The following is a 22,502-nucleotide window of genomic DNA, read 5'->3' as shown; positions in this document are numbered from 1 at the left end:
TTATTTTTAACTTAATGACTTTTTATTTCATAGTTACACATTTTTGGTCTCATAATTATGACTCTTCTCATAATGTGGACTTTTTATCTCATAATTATGCCTCTTTTTTTTATCTCAATTTCAACTTTAAATATTTCTGCTTTTTATTTCTTAATTTACTTAACTTAATGACTTTTTATTGTCTCATAATAGAGTCTTATTTCATAATTTTGATCTCATAATTATGACTTTTCATCTCCTAATTATAATTGTTTGTCTGATAATTATGACTTTTGTATCTCGTAATTTTAACTTAATTATTTTTTATTTCATAGTTACGAATTTTTGGTCACATAATTGAGTCTTATTTCATAATTTTGATCTCATAATTATGACTTTTGATCTCCTAATTATAATTGTTTGTCTGATAATTATGACTTTTTTATCTCATCATTTTAACTTACTTTTTATTTCATAGTTACGAATTTTTGGTCACATAATTTAGTCTTATTTCATAATGTTGATCCCATAATTTCAACTTTTTAGCTCATAATTATGACTAAACAGGCCGCCCCTCCCTGCTTTCTCCACACACACACACACGGTGCCTTCCACCTGATACCCGCCATATTACTTACCAAAACACGCATTTACAAAACGAGAGACCGACTAAGAGCAATGCGGGACAACGTCTCAATTTGCGGGACGTGTGAAAAGTAAAGAAAATGCGTGACTTCATTTGCTCACCCTGTTAATAACCCAAGGCTCTGACATTTCCATCTCAATGTAAGCCAGTGGTTCTCAAACTTTTTTTGTCATCCCCCACTTTGGACAAGGGGGAGTTTTCAAGCCCCACCTGCTCCCATTTAAGGTCGTGTTCTTTGAGGAAAATGTCCATTATCTTGAACAGCTCATCAGCAGTGGCTCTATTTTTTGATGTATTTGCAAAACAGCACATCCTCGCACAGCGGACGTATGCGATGAACAGGCATTCTTTATTGCATACTTGCCAACCCTCCCGGATTTTCCGGTAGACTCCCAAAATTCAGCGCCTCTCCCGAAAACCTCCCGGTACACATTTTCTCCCGAAAATCTCCCGAAATTCAGGCGGACTCAGGTCCATGCGGACCGCTTTCCCACAATATAAACAGCGTACCTGCTCAATCACGTTATAACTGTAGAATGTTAGTTTCTTATGTGGGTTTATTGTTAGGCAGTTTCATTAACGTCCTCCCAGCGCGGCAACAACACACTACAACAGCAGTCACGTTTTCGTCTACCGTAAAGCAGTTCGTCTGCCGTAAATAGCAATGTTGTGACACTCTTAAACAGGACAATACTGCCATCTAGCGCATTTGATGAAAGCACTTTTGTGCGTGCCACACAGCAATGCATCATCAGAGAGGGTGTTCAGCATGGTTCGAAAAATAGTGACAGAGAATAGAACAAGGATGGACAATTCAACCCTTAACTCAACAATGAGTAGATGAGTGTTATGTGTGTGTATATGCGTAAATAAATGAAAACTGAAAGTATTTATTTTATATATATATATATATATATATATATATATATAATAAAAGAAATATATATGTATAGCTAGAATTCACTGAAAGTCAAGTATTTCTTGTATATATATATATATATATATATATATATATATACATACATACAGGTAAAAGCCAGTAAATTAGAATATTTTGAAAAACTTGATTTATTTCAGTAATTGCATTCAAAAGGTGTAACTTGTACATTATATTTATTCATTGCACACAGACTGATGCATTCAAATGTTTATTTCATTTAATTTTGATGATTTGAAGTGGCAACAAATGAAAATCCAAAATTCCGTGTGTCACAAAATTAGAATATTACTTAAGGCTAATACAAAAAAGGGATTTTAAGAAATGTTGGCCAACTGAAAAGTATGAAAAAGAAAAATATGAGCATGTACAATACTCAATACTTGGTTGGAGCTCCTTTTGCCTCAATTACTGCGTTAATGCGGCGTGGCATGGAGTCGATGAGTTTCTGGCACTGCTCAGGTGTTATGAGAGCCCAGGTTGCTCTGATAGTGGCCTTCAACTCTTCTGCGTTTTTGGGTCTGGCATTCTGCATCTTCCTTTTCACAATACCCCACAGATTTTCTATGGGGCTAAGGTCAGGGGAGTTGGCGGGCCAATTTAGAACAGAAATACCATGGTCCGTAAACCAGGCACGGGTAGATTTTGCGCTGTGTGCAGGCGCCAAGTCCTGTTGGAACTTGAAATCTCCATCTCTATAGAGCAGGTCAGCAGCAGGAAGCATGAAGTGCTCTAAAACTTGCTGGTAGACGGCTGCGTTGACCCTGGATCTCAGGAAACAGAGTGGACCGACACCAGCAGATGACATGGCACCCCAAACCATCACTGATGGTGGAAACTTTACACTAGACTTCAGGCAACGTGGATCCTGTGCCTCTCCTGTCTTCCTCCAGACTCTGGGACCTCGATTTCCAAAGGAAATGCAAAATTTGCTTTCGTCAGAAAACATGACTTTGGACCACTCAGCAGCAGTCCAGCTCTTTTTTTCCTTAGCCCAAGTGAGACGCTTTTCGCGCTGTTTCTTGGTCAACAGTGGCTTGACACGAGGTATGCGGCAGTTGAAACCCATGTCTTTCAAGCGTCTCTTGGTGGTGGATCTTGAAGCACTGACTCCAGCAGCTGTCCACTCCTTCTGAATCTCCCCCACATTTTTGAATGGGTTTTTTTTCACAATCTTGACCAGGGCGCGGTGATCCCTATCGCTTGTACACTTTTTCTGACCACAGTTTTTCCTTCCCTTTGCCTCTCCATTAATGTGTTTGGACACAGAGCTCTGAGAACAGCCAGCCTCTTCAGCAATAACCTTTTGTGTCTTTCCCTCCTTGTGCAATGTGTCGATGGTTGCCTTTTGGACAGCTGTCAAATCTGAAGTCTTCCCCATGTTTGTGTAGGCTTCAGAACTGGACTGAGAGACCATTTAAAGCCCTTTGCAGGTGTTTTGAGTTAATCAGCTGATTAGTTTGTGGCACCAGGTCTCTTCAAAATTTAACCCTTACACAATATTCTAATTTTGTAACACACGGAATTTTGGATTTTCATTTGTTGCCACTTCAAATCATCAAAATTAAATGAAATAAACATTTGAATGCATCAGTCTGTGTGCAATGAATAAATATAATGTACAAGTTACACCTTTTGAATGCAATTACTGAAATAAATCAAGTTTTTCAAAATATTCTAATTTACTGGCTTTTACCTGTATATATATATACTTGACTTGGTGAATTCTAGCTGTAGATATACTCCTCCCCTCTTAACCACGCCCCCCACCTCCCGAAATCGGAGGTCTCAAGGTTGGCAAGTATGTTTTATTGCTGTCAGTAGCTTCGTCCACTTGTCAAGCAAAACCACTTTCTTTTAATTTGTCTACGAGTTGTTCCTCAAGATCACTTGCAATGTCCATATAGTTTGTTCCGCTTAGCCCCGCCCCCACTAGTTACTGTTGCTATGTCTGTCAAACTTTCGCTCCTACCTAGAAATTTAAAGCCTACAGGAAAAATAAGTAATTTACATTTATTTATATAGCGGATTTCACAGACAGAATCACAAAGTGATTTACAGTGTGTAAAGAAAATGAAAGCATAGTCAAAAAAAAAAATCTAAGAATATAATAAATAAATAAAAATTAAAGTGACATTTCCTCCCGTTCCTCGCGCCCCACCTGTCATGTCTCTATTCCCCACCAGTGGGGCACGCCCCACACTTTGAGAAACGCTGATGTAAGCCAACTCCGTGGGAGTGTCTTACCTGCATCCTGTTTGTAAAACTTCAAATTAAAAGCCTCATTTTGTTTTAATCATCGACTTTTCTCATAATTAAAAACAAATAGTGTTTTATTTTTAAATGACAGAAGAGAGGGTAGCAACTGCTTGACAGACATCGTCAACAGCCAATGAAGTGAATTATATTTATATAGCGCTTTTTCTCTAGTGACTCAAAGCGCTTTACATAGTGAAACCCATTATCTAAGTTACATTTAAACCAGTGTGGGTGGCACTGGGTGGGTAAAATGTCTTGCCCAAGGACACAACGGCAGTGACTAGGATGGCAGAAGCGGGGATCGAACCTGGAACCCTCAAGTTGCTGGCACGGCCGCTCTACCGACCGAGCTATACCGCCCCCAATGGAAGCTCCGCCCCTGCAAAGTGGCTGAACGAGTTTGAATAGATACCAACTATGCAAGGCTTCTTAAGGTTGACTATTAAGAATTGTTCAAGCTACAGGACTCGTTTGCCAACATCACACCACTAAGCCACACATGAATTTGCTGCAAAAATGGCGACCTGGAGCGATCTGTCACATCACAGCTGGCGTTGTCAGCATGTAAGTACAGGTGTTACTTGTTGTAAAAGGCAAGAATGTACCTGTGAACGTCATGCTATGTTACAACCTGCCAGTGTGTGTGTGTTTGTGTGTATGAGAGTACTCCCAGCAGGCACAAGACATTCAAACGACGAGAAAACTTGCTGAATTCGGTGCGCTTCATAACCCGGTGCGCCCAATGTACGGAATAATTCTGCTTGTGCTTACCGACCTCGAAGCAATTTTATTTGGTACATGGTGTAATGATAAGTGCGACCAGTACACATAAGAGATACGTGTAGACTGCAATATGACGCCAGTAAACAACACCACAACTTTAAATGTTCCATTGAGAATAATTACACTCAAAAATCTGTCAAAATGTTTTAGTATGACTTTGAAGCCGCACCGCTTGATGGATTGTCGGCCCATTACGGCTACCGTAGTCAGAGATACGAGTACTACTATGGTGTGTGTATAAGGACCGCAGAATGGCACCCATTAGCAGACATTATCTGGTGTTTTGTTCCACAATATTATGCAAAACTAACTTTTCTTACCTTCTGGTACCTGCTGATGTGTTATTTAAGATCTGCATAAGCCCTGAAAATGTGCGCAGGTCCGCCACTGTAGTCCGTGTCGATGCCGTAGTCGATACGGTCCAGAAAATACGGTATGTATAATCTACGTTTTATCAAGGTTTTGTTTGTTACGTACCATATATTCTGGATCAATATCAATATCATTACATTTCGGTTACAAAAGATTTGCTTTTTAATGGTAATTTGACCAATTTATTACTGTAAACGAAAATTCTCATAATGTTGAATTAAACTAAAGAGGAGAAATATAACCTTAGAGGAAAAAATAATTTAAAACATTTATATGCACGTACAACACTTAGAACTTTTAGCATATCAGTATGTGGAATTAAATTATGGAATGGATTAAGTAAAGAAGTTAAAAATTGTACTGATATGATCCAGTTTAAGAGGTTGTTCAAAATAATAGTGCTTACAGAGTACAAAAAAGAAGAATTATGAGAAATACCTTCAACCTTATTGAAAATAAGATATTCTTCATCTCAGTATGTTAATAATGACTGAATTAATTAATTAATTACATATTACAAAACTGTTGTATACTAATTCATAGATGTTATTTTATTATATAAAAAGGTCAGTAAATGATTCTATATATTTGTAAACGCTTGAAGTGGGAAAGGGGTAGGATTAAATAAGCTTTGCTTCTTCCTACTCCTTTTCGGGCATGATGTAAAATGAAATGATATGAAATTGTGTGATGTATTATGATGTAAGTGTGTTCATGTTCGAAATAAACTAAAGAAAGAAAGAAAGAAAAGAAATGTGACATTTGCTGATTTTTTATTGTAATAAGGAATTTTTTTGTAGTACTTTATTTTCAATGTAGTATCGTTTTTTGGGGAATATTGCAATATATGCAATATTCCATATACTTTATTAAAATATCTATTTTTAATCAAGATAAAAACAATTCCATAACAATAAAAAAAAAGTGTAATTCTCATGACACTTATTTTAATGTGATAACATTAACTGTGTTTTTGCTGTAACTGTAAGACATTTTCTCACAAAATTAATACTTTATTCTTATAATTTTTTTTTCTAAGTAATATTATAATGCATTAAAAAAAACTCATTTTCAGTTCCGATTGTGGTAAATGCATTTCTGCAAAATGGGAATTTTTGATTAGAAATGGAATGTTTTCATAGCTAGACCATAAAAAAAAAAAAAAAAAAAACCTTTACAACCCTAAAGGATCTGTTTGAGACTTGTTTACAGTCATAAAAGTCGTAAGAGGGAGAGGCGATATGTACTGTGTACATGACTTTGAAAAGTAAGCACCCCCTAGGCATCTGTGTAAATGTTGCAAACAACGCTTTTAATGTAATTTTGCAAAACTAACAAAAAAAACAAGATGATATAAAAATATTTAGTTTTGGGTCTTTTGCCAGTATCGTGAGAGTATTCTTGCAGATAGAGAGAGGGCTTTTGTTTATGTTCTTTCATGAATAAGTCATATTTCAATCAACCGTCAGTCATATGCCAGGGGTCTGCAACCCAAAATGTTGAAAGAGCCATATTGGACCAAAAATACAGCAACAAAAAAATAGGGTGAGGGGGCCCCCATTTTGTGTGAAGAAGCGCATGTAAAATGTCAATTAATAAACAGAGCGCTTCATATAAAATATTACCGCAAATATATTCCTACCCCCTTCCTTCTCTTTCACTAATAAGAATATAAATGCACATTTCCCCCAGATATTCTCTTTGTCCACCATGGAGCACCGTTTTTATGTTGGGCTGGTAAACTAATGTATTACTGTCGGAAATGTGCCAAGATCATATATTTAAATTGTGCACACAAAAAATATGTCTAATGAATGTGCATACTCTAAGGACAAACATGCATCAAATTAAACTCAAGTTTGGTTAAACAAGTATAAAAAATGCATTCTGTTCTTGAAAATGAGAAGTACCGTATTTTCCGGAGTATAAGGCACACATAAAATCTTTATTTTTTTTTAATCAAAACTTGACAGTGCGCCTAATGTAAGGAATAATTGTGGTTTTGACCTCAAAACTATTTTATTTGGTACATGGTGTAATAAGCGTGACCAGTAGATCAGTGTTTTTCAACCTTTTTTGAGCCAAGGCACATTTTTCCGTTGAAAAAAATGCAGACGCACACCACCAGCAGAAATCATTAAAAAACTAAACTCAGTTGACAGTAAAAAGTCGTTGTCGCAATTGTTGGATATGACTTTAAACCATAACCAAGCATGCATCACTATAGCTCTTGTCTCAAAGTAGGATGTACTGTCACGACCTGTCACATCACACCCTGATTTATTTGGACTTTTTTGCTGTTTTCCTGTGTGTAGTGTTTTACTTCTTGTCTTGCGCTCTTTTTTTGGTGTTTTTTTCTCTTTTTTTGGTATTTTCCTGTAGCAGTTTCATGCCTTCCTTTGAGCGATATTTCCCGCATCTAGTTTGTTTAAGCAATCAATAATATTTCAGTTGTTTTTATCCTTCTTTGTGGGGACATTGTTGATTGTCACGTCATGTTCAGATGTACATTGTGGACGCCGTCTTTGCTCCACAGTAAGTCTTTGCTGTCGTCCAGCATTCTGTTTTTGTTTACTTTGTAGCCAGTTCAGTTTTAGTTTCGTTCTGCATAGCCTTCCTTAAGTTCCACTGCCTTTTCTTAGGGACACTCACCTTTTGTTTATTTTTGGTTTAAGCATTAGACACCTTTTTACCTGCACACTGCCTCCCGCTGTTTCTGACATCTACAAAGCAATTAGCTACCTGCTGCCACCTACTGATATGGAAGAGTATTACACGATTACTTTGCCGAGCTCTAGACAGCACCGACACTCAACAACAACACATCATTTGCAGACTATAATTACTGGTTTGCAAAAATATTTTAACCCAAATAGGTGAAATTAGATAATCTCCCATGGCACACCTGACGGTATCTCACGGCACACTCATGTGCCGCGGCACAGTGGTTGAAAAACACTGCAGTAGATGACAGTCAAACATAAGAGATACGTATAGACTGCAATATAATGGCAGTCACACATAAGAGATACGTGTAGGCTGCAATATGACTGAAGTAAACAGCACCAACATTTTATAAGTTCCATTGAAAATATAAAATATTACAGACGGCGCTCAAAAATCTATCAAAATGTTTTAGTACAACTTTAGTAAGCTATGAAGCCGCACCGCTTGATGGATTGTACTGTGCTTCAACATACGAGTATTATTATGGTGTGTGTGTATAAGGTAAGACATCTGGCGTTTTGTTTCGCAATATTATTCAAAAGCAACTTTTCTTACCATCTGGTACCTGCTGATCTGTATTTGGGATCTGCATAAGTCCTGAAAAAGTTGCGCGCATCCGCCTTTGTCGTCCGTGCGGACACCGTAGTCGATAAGCTTCTTCTTTGTTATGGGACATTCATCCTCCGCGGTTGCCATTTCTAATATAAAGTAGTGTAAATTCTTACTTATATCTGTCAGTAAACTCGCCATGACAGCGCTAAAACATACCGGTGTAGTGAGTTTACATTATCCACCCAAGGAACTTTAGTTATTAGAGAGTTCCGGTCGGACAGGTTTTCACACACATTTACGGCAAATGAGGAGATGCTGCTCCGTTATAAAGTCTAAATGTCATTTAAACAGTTAGCTCCATCTTTAGACACTTCTTCCACGCCCGTCCTTGCACGCTACACCGCTACAACAAAGATGACGGGGAGAAGAGGCTGCCGAAGGTGAGCCACGTAAATAAGACCGCCTACAAAACGGCGCATCCTGAAGAGACTGTCAGAAAGCGGTTTGAAGATGATCTGTAAAACATAATCCATGTAACATTTTGACTAAAGAACCACCATTACATGTTATGTAGACCACAAGGAAGTCTTTTACATTTAAAAAAAAAAAATAATAATAATATGACTCCTGTAATGCGCCTTATAATCCAGTGTGCCTTTTGTATGAAACAAGATCGAAAATAAGACCATTCATCGGCAGTGCGCCTTATAATCCCGTGCGCCCTACTGTCCGGGAAATACGGTAGCTATTGTTGGATAATACTGTACAACAAATGATTGAGGACGACTTTGGCTGTTGCAGCTCCACCATGGTGCACAGGGTAGCAGTGATTGGCGCCGGCCCGTCGGGTCTGAGCTGCGTCAAGACGTGTTTGGACGACGGCTTGATGCCCACCTGCTTCGAGAGCAGTGACGACCTCGGCGGACTTTGGAAGTTCAAAGCAAGTTTGTTTACATTTCAACCACACACAAAAATATGTCTGTTATTGTTTGAGATGTCAAAGTTAACATACTCTCGATTAAACAGTTACCGAGTTTGGAACGTGCATTCAAGTAAAACATTGAAAAATATTCCTGTAAGACACTCTGACAATAACATTTCATGTGTGTCAAAATTAGGGTTGCAAAATTCCGGGAATATTCAAAGTTGGAAACTTTCTATGGGAATTAACGGGAAATTAATGGGAATAAACATTGAATGCAACATGCTAGATCTTGCAGCATGATTATTAGCTAAAACAACCTGATTTAATGCAAATTCAGTTGAATTTCAACCCTACACGGTGCATTCCTCCATCACATGCACAGATAATTCCCAGCATGCTACACACTACAGCAGGGCTATTGAGGCCACACTAGTATTTGAGCCCAAGGACTTCATCCAGTCAGGCACGTCACTTTCTATTCTTTTCCCGGAAGTCCCGCCCCCCAATCAAGCCATTGGCTGGAACCCGTAGGTGACTTTGAAGCATACTTGCCAACCCTCCCGAATTTTCCGGGAGACTCCCGAAATTCAGCGCCTCTCCCGAAAACCTCCTGGCACAAATATTCTCCCGAAAATCTCCCGATTTTCAGCCGGAGCTGGAGGCCACGCCCCCTCCAGCTCCATGCGGACCTGAATGAGGACATCCTTTTTTCAAAACAGAGGACAACAGGGCGACAAGAACTAAATCATCCAGACAAGAGATAAATTGTATTATTATGTTTATCTTACCTAAAAATAAATATATTTATTAATGTAAAAAAAAAAAAAAAACGAAATACATTTTTACTATATTTTGCTAAAAACATCAAAATTAATTGTATTTTTATTTGTATTTTTTCTGACTCCTTATTACATCCAGGCATTAGAATTATACATTAAAATAAAAATATTTGAAATAATTAATTTTAAATTATCATAATAATTCATTTAAAATGACCATATTTAATTATTAAAATAATTGCTTGTTTATCAACAACTTTAGCATTTTTTTCATTACATTTTGCAGCTCTCCGAAGCCAAGTTATGTTATATTCCTTAATATTTATTTATGCAAGTTTGAAGTATCAATTATATAAACACAGTTTTATTTGCATATTTTCAGGATGTGGATATATATATATATATATATATATATATATATATATATATATATATATATGTGTGTGTATGTATGTATGAAATACTTGACTTGGTGAATTCTAGCTGTCAATATACTCCTCCCCTCTTAACCACGCCCCCAACCACGCCCTGCCCCACACCCCCACCCCCCACCTCCCGAAATCAGAGGTCTCAAGGTTGGCAAGTATGCTTTGAAGGGACTGACTTGACTCATGTGTTTGCCTCTTTACTTTAGAAAACAATTTGGGGATATAAGAGTGTTTTAAAAATTGGAAAATACCGGTACTTGAAGTAAGTCAATTTTATAGAAAGTGCTTTTTTTTTTTTTTTACATTTGAAGACGAATGTGACTATGGGTGTCCTTATTGATTAGGTTATTGTTATTCTCATGGCATTCAACTGATCGTCTCAGACGTTTGGCCTCTCATCCGAGTAGTTTTCATCAGTTCATGCTCATAGACTTAGCTTGGACAGTTCTAGTCTGTGCGCTTTGTGCTAAGGTCCTAACTGTTCATTCTCTAACATGAGGAGGAGCCTATGCACGGCAAGTAATGCTTATGTTCTTGTGGGGTGTAAAAAGAAGAATCAAATCGTTTATACACCATATTGAATCTTATTGAATCATTCGTACGCTAAATGGAATTGTATCGCATCGTTCTGTTTTATAAATAAATCGTTTTTGAATCGCATCGTAACCCATGTATGGCGACGGCGGTAGCGTGTTAGAGGCCTGCTGTTCACTAAACACTACATGAATTTTGTGGCAGAGTGCATCAAATATGGCCACACAATTGCCCTAAAATTATACTTTGAGCTGGATTATGTTTAGAACTATAATTAGACGTATTATTTTGGTTTATTTCATCAGAACGACTCAATTGCATGCATCCCGCACAACCGCATTGATTGATTGATTGATTGATTGAGACTTTTATTAGTAGGTTGCACAGTGAAGTACAAATTCCGTACAGTTGACCACTAAATGGTAACACCCAAATAAGTTTTTCAACTTGTTTAAGCGGGGTCCACTTAAATTGATTCATGATACAGATATATACTATCAGATATATACTATCATACCTGCCAACTTTTGAAATCAGAAAAACCTAGTAGCCAGGGTCCAGGGGCCGCAGGCCCCGGTAGGTCCAGGACAAAGTCCTGGTGGGGGGTTCAGGCTTCGCCCCCCGACGCAAAATGATTATTAGCATTCAGACAGGTTAAAATGTTGCTAAAACCATCACTTTTCTATCAGTCACAGTGACTTTTCAAAACAAAAATATTACAGCAAAATACATATGGGTTGATTGACATGTTTATTCTGTAAGCTAACTTCAATAGTTTGAAATTATTTTGACAGTTAATGCCAGTTATCCTGTCAACCTTTCACAAGACTTCAATTTGTTAATTGAAAGTATAAACAGTATAAACACTTTTTACAGTCAACAAATGGTAAAACAGTACTAAACAATTCCATTAAAAAAAAATTGGTGTCATTATTAACTTTCTGTCCAAGCTTGTATAATCTACTGCCTTGTTCAATTGTAAAAAATATTCTGTGCCTAAAATTCACATTTCTATCACAATTATCATACTGTAAACATGGTAAGCTAACTTCATTAAAATTAATAGTCCTGTCAATAGCATGGAATTACAATTCAAATGTAGTTTTTTTGTAAGCCTTTCAAAAGAATTCAAAATATGAAAAATTAATGAAAATTAATTTAAGCCATCAGACACTTGAAAAGTGGCACATCACATCTCTAATGTAATCATTTTAACTTTTCAACAGAAATAGCACTGCAAAAATATTAAGGACATACTTCTGTATTTTGGTAGTTATGCTGTCAACATTTAACAAGATTTCTTCAACTTGGACTTGAAAGCATAAATAGTATAAACACTTTTAAGAGTACTAAACAATTCCAATAGATAACATTGGTGTCATTACCTTTTTGTGGCTAAAATCCGAAAAATTTTGAAAGTTTTCCACTTGTATCGCTAGCAACAGCATTAGACTTGTGTTTTTTTGTCCCAACGTGGTCTTTTACATCGATAATTCCTCCGTGTCCGATCGAAAAATCTTGTCTGCACAAGGTGCAATTTGCGTAGTTTTCACCCTTTTTGGAACGGATAATTATTCCCGGATAGGCTTTTGAATATTCTTCACAGAATGACTGCAGTTTTCTTTTCGGTTTAAGACTCGTTTGCGATTTTTCTCCGGCTGATTCCATGATCGTTCGCTCGTTTGGAAACAATGGCAACTGGTGCCTCGTGCTTGGCAGCGGTGCTATAAATAGCCTCGCGCATGGCATTCGGAATGGCTCGATAGGAAGTTACGGGAAGCAGTGTCGATTGTCGTTGTTACGCGATTTCGTGAATAAAACTTTTTTTTTAATATTTTTTTTTAATTAATGAAAAAACGTATTTTTTATCACTGCAACCGTAACCCGGAATAGGTTGATGAAAACCGTACTAATTACGGGAAAACCGGAGTAGTTGGCAGGTATGTACTATCATCATAATACAGTCATCACACAAGATAATCACATTTAATTATTTACAATCCGGGGTGTGGAGGGGGGTTAGGTTTGGTTGTTATCAGTCATCAACAATTGAGAGCAGAGAAATGGATATTGGAACAGTGTAGGTCTCACTTGGTAGGATATGGACAGCAAGTAGTGGGCAGAGAGAGAGAGAGAGAGAGACAGAGACAGAGACACAGAGAGAGAGAGAGAGAGAGAGAGAGAGAGAGAGAGAGCGAGAGAGCGAGAGAGCGGGAGAGCGAGAGAGAGAGAGAGCGAGAGAGAGAGAGAGAGAGAGAGAGAGAGAGAGAGAGAGAGAGATCAGAAGGCATAAGAAAAAGTATCTGCATTTGATTGTTTACATTTGATTATTAACAATCCGGGGAGGGTGTTAGTTTAGGGTTGTAGCTGCCTGGAGGTGAACTTTTATTGCGGTTTTGAAGGAGGATAGAGATGCACTTTCTTTTATACCTGTTGGGAGCGCATTCCACATTGATGTGGCATAGAAAGAGAAAGAGTTAAGACCTTTGTTAGTTCGGAATCTGGGTTTAACGTGGTTAGTGGAGCTCCCCCTGGTGTTGTGGTTATGGCGGTCATTTACGTTAAGGAAGTAGTTTGACATGTACTTCGGTATCAGGGAGGTGTAGCGGATTTTATAGACTAGGCTCAGTGCAAGTTGTTTTACTCTGTCCTCCACCCTGAGCCAGCCCACTTTGGAGAAGTGGGTAGGAGTGAGGTGGGATCTGGGGTGGAGGTCTAGAAGTAATCTGACTAGCTTGTTCTGGGATGTTTGGAGTTTAGATTTGAGGGTTTTGGAGGTGCTAGGGTACCAGGAGTGCATGCGTAATCGAAAAAGGGTTGAACGAAAGTTCACGCCAGAATCCTCATGGTGCTTTTGTTGACCAAAGAGGAGATTCTATAGAGAAATCTCGTTCGTTGGTTGACCTTTTTGATTACCTTGGTTGCCATTTTATCCCAGGAAAGATTAGCCTCTAGAATGGAACCTAGGTAGGTGACCTCATCTTTCCTGGTGATAACAATGTCACCCACTTTTATAGCGAAGTCATTGACTTTCTTAAGGTTGATGTGGGACCCAAATAGGATGGATTCCGTTTTGCCCAAGTGTATGGATAGCTTGTTGTCAGCGAGCCAGGTGCATGTTCTACAGAGTTCAGCACTGAGGATTTTCTCCACCCGTGACTTGTCCTTGTCTGATACCAGCAAGGCCGAGTCATCCGCAAACAAGAACAATTCACAGTCGCATGCCGATGACAAGTTGTTTATGTATATTAGGAACAGTAAAGGCCTCAATATACTGCCTTGGGGGACTCCACAGCTCACCGAGGGGGGGGGGACGACACGGTGCCGTTCACCTCTACCACCTGCTCCCAAACGTCCTTGGTGTCCAACATGGCACCTGGGGTTTAGTTGTCCATAAACTCTTTGTACACGACTGCACGCAAGTGATAAGGTGTGATTAATCAATCATCAAAAATAAAATTGTTTGACAGACATCACTAGTTTTTACGATTGTGTGTGGAGTAAACCCAGCAGGCACAAGACATTGAAACAACGTTGAGAACTTGCTATGTCGAGCAACTCAAACCCTTTGACGACCTTTAATCAATACATGGTTCTTACGTCTATTTGACCGTTGAATTTTGGTCAGTTCATAACAAACAACGTGGATCCAACGTTAGACACCAACGCGGTCTCAATTTACAATTACAGCTATTTTGCAACGTTGTTTCAAAGTCCGTTTCAAAGGACACCGTATCAATGTCTCGTGCCTGCTGGGAATCTTCGGTGGTGTTCGATGCTCACAGAGCTGAAGTCTGGTGTAATGTATTAATAATAATAATAATAATAATACATTTTACTTATAAGGCGCCTTTCTGGGCACTCAAGGACACCGTACAAAATCAAAACAATAAAATCAAATTGGATAAAAACAACAACAAAGATAGATAAGATTTACAATGAATAAGCAGTCAGGAATAGGTGTGTTTTGAGTCTTGATTTGAAGAGGGATATTGAGTCTAAGTTGCGAAGGTCTTGTGCTAATGAGTTCCAAAGATGTGGGGCAGAGCGGCTGAAAGCTCGGGCACCCATGGTGCACAGTTCAAATAAGGGGACAGTGAGATGGATGGATGAAGAAGATCTTAGGGAACGTGAGGGCGTGGCGACATGGAGCAGGTCAGAGAGATATAATGGAGAGAGGTTATGGATGGCTTTGAAAGTGAGGAGAATTATTTTAAAGTGGATACGGTGTTTGATGGGTAGCCAGTGGAGTTGCTGCAGAACAGGGGTGATGTGCTCGGTTGAAGGGGTTCTGGTGATTATCCGGGCTGCAGAGTTCTGGAGAAGCTGAAGTTTGTGAAGTGACTTGTGAGGGAGACCAAACAGGAGAGAGTTGCAGTAGTCCAGGCGAGAGGTGACTATGGACTAGTATGGCAGCAGTATGTGGGGTAAGGGATGGGCGAAGACGATTAATGTTTAGTAGTTGAAAGTAAGCAGACCGGGTAATGTTGTTTATGTGGGCTTGAAAGGAGTGTGCTGTTGAGGATGACATGACAGTATTGACATGTAATTAAATTCCCTGCAGGAGGTATCAGAGCCCAACCGTGCCAGCATCTACCGCTCCCTGACCATCAACACCTCCAAGGAGATGATCTGCTTCAGTGACTTCCCCACTCCAGCCGCCTACCCAAACTACATGCACCACTCCAAAATACTCAATTACTTGCGTATGTACGCCGAGCACTTCAAGTTGCTGCCTCACATACACTTCCAGGTGAGACATACAGTACCGTATTTTTCGGACTATAAAGCGCACTTAAAATCATTACATTTCCTCAAAAATCAACAGTGCGCCTTATAACCCGGAGCGCCTAATGTACGGAATAACTCTGATTGTGCTTACCGACCTCAAAGCTATTTTATTTTGTACATGGTGAAATGATAAGTGTGACCAGTAGATGGCAGTCACACATAAGAGATACGTGTATGATGCCAGTAAACCACAACAAAACTTTAAATGTTCCATTGAAAATATAGAACATTACACACGGCACTCAAAAATCTGTCAACATGTTTTTAGTATGACTTTGATAAGCTTAGAAGCCGCACCGCTTGATGGATTGTCGGCGCATTACGGCTACCGTAGTAAAACGTACTGTGATTCAACATGCAGGTATTAATATGGTGTGTGCACTGCAAAAACTGAAATCTAAGTAAGATTAAATATCTCAAAAAAAGGGAGATATTTGCTTATTTTCTGTCTGATAAGATAATTCTTCTCACTAAGCAGATTTTATGTTAAAGTCTTTTACTTGTTTTAAGGGTTTTGTTGCTAAATGATCTCAGTAAGATATTACAGCTTGTTGCTGAGATTTGATGACCTATATTGAGTAAAACATGCTTGAAACTAGAATATCAACTGATGCAAAGCTGTGTCATTAACACTCACAAGTATAAGTAATAATTTCTTACTTCAAGCATGAACAAAAAAAATCATGATGCCCAGCGCATATCATTATGTCAAGATAATGGAACCAGCATTTACTTAATTTGAGAATATTTTTCAACATATTGAGAAAAGTGCACTTGTTATTAGTGAGAATATACTTATTTTAAGGTATTTTTGGGTTCATTGAAGTTAGCTAATTTTACTTGTTTTGGAAAGTCTTGACAAGCCGAATTTTCTTGTTCTATTGGCAGATAATTTTGCTTAGTTCAAATAAAATACCCCTAATTTTTGTATTTTTTTTCTTGTTTTTGAACACTGACTTTTTGCAGTGTGGAAAAGACCGCAAAATGGCACCTATTAGCTTCTTCTTTTTCTCTAACTTCTTGTTATGGGGCATTCATCTTTCGCTGTTGTCATTTCTAATATAAAGTAGCGTAACATTCTACCTTATATCTCGCTATGGAAGCGCTAAAAACTACCGGTGTAGTGGGTTTACATAAATCACCCACGGAACTTTAGTTATTAGAGAGTTCCGGTCTGACGGTTTTTCGCGGGACACATTTCCGGCGGAGAGGAGAGGAGGCTACGCCGGATAGTCGAACCTCGGATTCAGGAGGAACAGTGTGGTTTTCGTCCTGGTCGTGGAACTGTGGACCAGCTCTATACTCTCGGCAGGGTCCTTGAGGGTGCATGGGAGTTTGCCCAACCAGTCTACATGTGCTTTGTGGACTTGGAGAAGGCATTCGACCGTGTCCCTCGGGAAGTCCTGTGGGGAGTGCTCAGAGAGTATGGGGTATCGGACTGTCTGATTTTGGCGGTCCGCTCCCTGTATGATCAGTGTCAGAGCTTGGTCCGCATTGCCGGCAGTAAGTCGGACACGTTTCCAGTGAGGGTTGGACTCCGCCAAGGCTGCCCTTTGTCACCGATTCTGTTCATAACTTTTATGGACAGAATTTCTAGGCGCAGTCAAGGCGTTGAGGGGATCTGGTTTGGTGGCTGCAGGATTAGGTCTCTGCTTTTTGCAGATGATGTGGTCCTGATGGCTTCATCTGGCCAGGATCTTCAGCTCTCGCTGGATCGGTTCGCAGCCGAGTGTGAAGCGACTGGGATGAGAATCAGCACCTCCAAGTCCGAGTCCATGGTTCTCCCCCGGAAAAGGGTGGAATGCCATCTTCGGGTTGGGGAGGAGACCCTGCCCCAAGTGGAGGAGTTTAAGTACCTCGGAGTCTTGTTCACGAGTGAGGGAAGAGTGGATCGTGAGATCGACAGGCGGATCGGTGCGGCATCTTCAGTAATGCGGACGCTGTATCGATCCGTTGTGGTGAAGAAGGAGCTGAGCCGGAAGGCAAAGCTCTCAATTTACCGGTCGATCTACGTTCCCATCCTCACCTATGGTCATGAGCTTTGGGTTATGACCGAAAGGACAAGATCACGGGTACAAGCGGCCGAAATGAGTTTCCTCCGCCGGGTGGCAGGGCTCTCCCTTAGAGATAGGGTGAGAAGCTCATCCGGGGGGAGCTCAAAGTAAAGCCGCTGCTCCTCCACATCGAGAGGAGCCAGATGAGGTGGTTCGGGCATCTGGTCAGGATGCCACCCGATCGCCTCCCTCGGGAGGTGTTTAGGGCACGTCCGACCGGTAGGAGGCCACGGGGAAGACCCAGGACACGTTGGGAAGACTATGTCTCCCGGCTGGCCTGGGAACGCCTCGGGATCCCCCGGGAGGAGCTGGACGAAGTGGCTGGGGAGAGGGAAGTCTGGGCTTCCCTGCTTAGGCTGCTGCCCCCGCGACCCGACCTCGGATAAGCGGAAGACGATGGATGGCATTTCCGGCGTTGTTGTTGCACTAGCGAGCCACGGATGAGGAGATGCTGCTCCGTTATTGATTGAAGTAAAATCTGAATGTCATTAAAACAGTTAACTCCATCTTTTGACACTTCTTCCACTACCGTCCTTGTACGCTACTCCGCTACAACAAAGATGACGGGGAGAAAACGCTGTCTAAGGTGAGCCACGTAAATAAGACCGCACACAAAACGGCGCATCCGGAAGAGACCATCAGAAAGAGGCTTGAAGATGATCTGTAAAACATCATCTATGTAACATTTTGACCAAAGAACCACCATTACATGTTAAAAAATTATAAAAGTATGTTTGATGGATGACACACAGTCCTTCCCTCCTTCTAGACCTCGGTGAAGAGCGTCAGACAGAAAGCTGATTATTCCCGCACGGGTCAATGGGAAGTGTTGACGGAGAGAAAGGACGGAAAGGAGGAGACGCACGTCTTTGATGCTGTTATCTGCTGCTCAGGACATTACACTTACCCCAACCTGCCCCTACAGGACTTCCCAGGTTCTACACGCTCTATATCTATCTGGCAAATATTCTTCTAACATGACCACATTCTTATCTTTCTATCTATATATTTGTATCGTATTGTAATATCACGTCATTTCTAAATTACATACTTTTAATAACTAATTTTCTCATTATCTCGTCATATTGCAATTTTATACTTGTAACATTCAGAATTTTTTGTAATATAATATTGCATATTGACTCGTTTTGAGTGTAGTTCTCATAACATTTCTACTTTATTATAATATTGCCAATTTAAATATATTGTATATACTTTATAAATATTTTCTTCTCCTAACTTGTTAGTGCAACAACATTTATTTTTTGGTGATGTTACAAATGTGTGTTTTTTCCTCAGAATATTTCAAAATTTAATGACAAAAATCTAAAATAATCTGATAAAATTACCTGTTTTTTCTGACTTTTTTCTTACAAAATTAGTGCTTTAATTTGATTGTATTTTTATTTTGTGTAAAATATAATTTTCTTCAGCATTTTGCTACAGAATATAACTTTTTTTAAATTATTTTAAAATAATTGAAAATAATGTACGCCCTTGTATTTCTGTTAAAAAAGGATAATATATTCATAATCACATTTTAAATATCATATTTAATTGTGAAACAGCAATACTATTTTTTTTTTTCCAAAATCCTTTGAAAAGTATAACTATACCCACAAAATGTTAGTATATTTTCCTCGTATTTTTCTAATAAAATTAATGTCAGGTTTGCTCCATGTAGCTGGGTTCGTGAAAGGTAAGATACAGCAGGTAGCGTGCAAATAAAAGTATTTCATGCTCAAAAGTCCAAAAGAACAAACGGAGTGCAGAAGGGATAGCACAGAAAAAGCCCAGGGAGAAACGGTGCCTAAAAATGTAAGCTTGAGGGAAAGCTTCAAACAAAATAATATACAAGAAAACAAAAACAAGAATCTCCAAAGTTTTACTAACGGTGTGTACCTCCGGCTTGCATAGACAACGATTCCACAACCAACAACCAAGGGAGACTGGTTAAAATTTCCCTCTATTGCTCATTAACACCAGGTGAGATCATCAGTACAACCTAGGTGAGGAAGGAAGCGCTCCGAAGCAGAGTAAAGCTTCTGCATCAGAATACAAACAAAAACACGTAAAAACTAAAGAAAGAATGGTCGTAACAGTACCCCCCCCTTTAAAAGACAGATTCTAGACATCCGAGACACCCCAAACCACACAAGTTCAAAGTTTCGTGAGGGTGGAGGGAGGAATTGGCAGCGGTTCCCCCGACCAAGTGCGCCCGAAGACACAGAGGACAAGTCAGAATACAAACAAAACAGGAAGCGGAACCAAAATAAGAGTGCAAAACAGGAAGTAAAGTCAAAACCACAGGAAAAACACCCAAAACCTAAACAAAGAATCAATCAATCAATCAATCAATATTTATTTATATAGCCCTAAATCACAAGTGTCTCAAAGGGCTGCACAAGCCACAACGACATCCTCGGTACAAAGCCCACATAAGGGCAAGGAAAAACTCACCCCAGTGGGACGTCGATGTGAATGACTATGAGAAACCTTGGAGAAGACCGCATATGTGGGGGGGGTTACCCACATATAACCTGACCTACAGGTTGTAACAATTATGATTTTACTTTGATAAAATGTGCTGTTTTCCTTATAATTTAAGGATTGGCCTTTTCCTGCAAAGTTCGAATTTTAATATTTTAAAATTACCACTTGTAAGATAAAAATTAATGTTTTGAGGGTTGTTTTTTTTTATCATAATTCAAACAAATTTCCCTCATCCATCCATCCATCCATCCATTTTCTACCGCTTATTCCCTTTGGGGTCGCGGGGGGCGCTGGAGCCTATCTCAGCTACAATCGGGCGGAAGGCGGCGTACACCCTGGACAAGTCGCCACCTCATCGCAGGGCCAACACAGATAGACAGACAACATTCACACTCACATCCACACACTAGGGCCAATTTAGTGTTGCCAATCAACTTATCCCCAGGTGCATGTCTTTGGAAGTGGGAGGAAGCCGGAGTACCCGGAGGGAACCCACGCAGTCACGGGGAGAACATGCAAACTCCACACAGAAAGATCCCGAGCCCGGGATTGAACCCAAGACTACTCAGGACCTTCGTATTGTCAGGCAGATGCACTAACCCCTCTGCCACCGTGAAGCCCTCATATTATATAAAATTGTGGATTTATATATTATATGTATACATTCTAAATAATGTATAAAAATCATCATTTTGCTCATTATAAACATGTTTGCTCCAAAATTAAGCTTTTTTTAAATTTTATGATATTACTAAATTATTCCTGTAAAAACAATACTAATCCAGATTTAATAACATTAATTCGAATTTTAGGACTTTCTTAAAACCATATTTCACTATTTATAACCTGTACTGGATTAGACAGAGACTTAAACTTTATTGATCCACGAGGGAAATTGTTCCCCACAGTAGCTCAGTTACAAAGGATGGAAAGGATAATGCAGGTATAAATAAATGAAATGTTATAATAATAATATATTTTTTCCTCATGATTAACATTAATATTACAACGGACAACATAGTCAGCTAGGATAGGCTCCAGCTTCCCTGATGTTGATATTGTGCTGCAGGGATCGAGAGCTTCCCAGGACGATACCTGCACAGCTGGGACTACAAGGGTCCTGAGGACATGCACGGCAAGCGAGTGGTGGTGGTCGGCATCGGGAACTCAGGCAGCGACATCGCGGTGGAGAGCAGCAAGTTTGCAGAGCAAGTCAGGAGCTCATTCTTCTTCTTCCTCTTCCCTCCCACTGTGACCTCATGCTGACATCTCCGTCTTCCTCCTTGTGGTCCATCAGGTGTACATGAGCACACGCCGTGGCGCATGGGTCATGAGGCAGGTGTCGGACGACGGCATGCCAGTGGACATGAAGAACAAGACTCGCTTTTCCCACATTTTGTTCCAGCTCTTCCCCAAAAACTTCTTCAACTGGTTGGGCGAGAAGAAACTCAACGCCATGTATGACCACACCATGTACGCCCTCAAGCCCAGCCACAGGTAGCCTGTCTTTACGCCACTGATGCACACAACAATACTTACTTTTGTCTTCCTTATACATGCTCCAATCTTCCTGAAATGTATGATGGTGGGTCGGGGTATTGGGTGGGATGCAGCTGTGTCTCTGCAATGCGCTAATATCGCCCCCTTGTGGTGGAAAATTATAACAGTCATAGCTTTCTTCCACAGGCTCCAATCTTCCTGGAATGTTCATTCTTTTCTTTATTCTATTTTTCGGTCATAATATTACAAAACATAATCAGAAATATTTTTTAGTCACAATTTGTTGTGATATTACAACAAAAATCTGTTTTGCTCAAAATATTCCAACTTTGATCTGGTAACATCTGCATTTTGTTCAACTTTTTCCTTGACACACCGTGACTTTACTCTCGAAATATTATGCATTCTTTTTTCGTCATATTGGCAAATTTTTCTAGTGTAAAACAAATGACTTTGTGTAGGAATGTATTATTATATTATTTGTTTGAACATATACTATTAATATTTTCTTTTCCTTTTTAAATGTTGTTATATTACAAAACAATTTGCATTAAATGTAAATTATTTCTCTGTATTACACATGTAATCTTGTAAAAATAGCTTTTTCAACTTTTTCTAAAAAAAATATGACTATTTCAAAAAATATTTTTATTCCTCCTGATATTACATGCCTATTTATTTTGTTAAAAAAATGTTGTCCATTTTTATAAAACTGTTTTTCTGGAAATATGATTACTTTATTC

General features: G+C 39.3%; 1 protein-coding gene and 1 long non-coding RNA gene across 6 annotated transcripts in view; one reads left to right on the top strand and one right to left on the bottom strand.

Annotated features, from left to right (window-relative positions):
• LOC133617890 (uncharacterized) overlaps positions 1 to 22,502 on the bottom strand; it is a 109,105-nt gene that overhangs the window by 20,742 nt on the left and 65,861 nt on the right. The gene's annotated exons all lie outside the window — the stretch shown is intronic.
• Positions 4,218 to 22,502, top strand: part of LOC140676636 (flavin-containing monooxygenase 5-like) — a 20,146-nt gene continuing 1,861 nt past the window's right edge. For 3 of the 4 annotated variants that reach the window (XM_072915110.1, XM_072915113.1, XM_072915112.1), the window contains exons 1-6: positions 4,218 to 4,385; positions 9,057 to 9,195; positions 15,486 to 15,674; positions 18,536 to 18,701; positions 21,329 to 21,471; positions 21,557 to 21,756. In XM_072915110.1, coding sequence (XP_072771211.1) covers positions 4,321 to 4,385; positions 9,057 to 9,195; positions 15,486 to 15,674; positions 18,536 to 18,701; positions 21,329 to 21,471; positions 21,557 to 21,756 — 902 coding nt within the window. In that variant the 5' untranslated portion in view covers positions 4,218 to 4,320. The remainder of the gene's footprint in view (positions 4,386 to 9,056; positions 9,196 to 15,485; positions 15,675 to 18,535; positions 18,702 to 21,328; positions 21,472 to 21,556; positions 21,757 to 22,502) is intronic. The other variant, XM_072915111.1, reaches the window with a different exon arrangement.

Source organism: Nerophis lumbriciformis, linkage group LG18 (genome assembly GCF_033978685.3).
Source record: "Nerophis lumbriciformis linkage group LG18, RoL_Nlum_v2.1, whole genome shotgun sequence".
Lineage (NCBI taxonomy): Eukaryota > Metazoa > Chordata > Actinopteri > Syngnathiformes > Syngnathidae > Nerophis > Nerophis lumbriciformis.
Note: the sequence above shows the minus strand (reverse complement) of the source record. Positions and strands in the feature narration are given on the sequence as shown.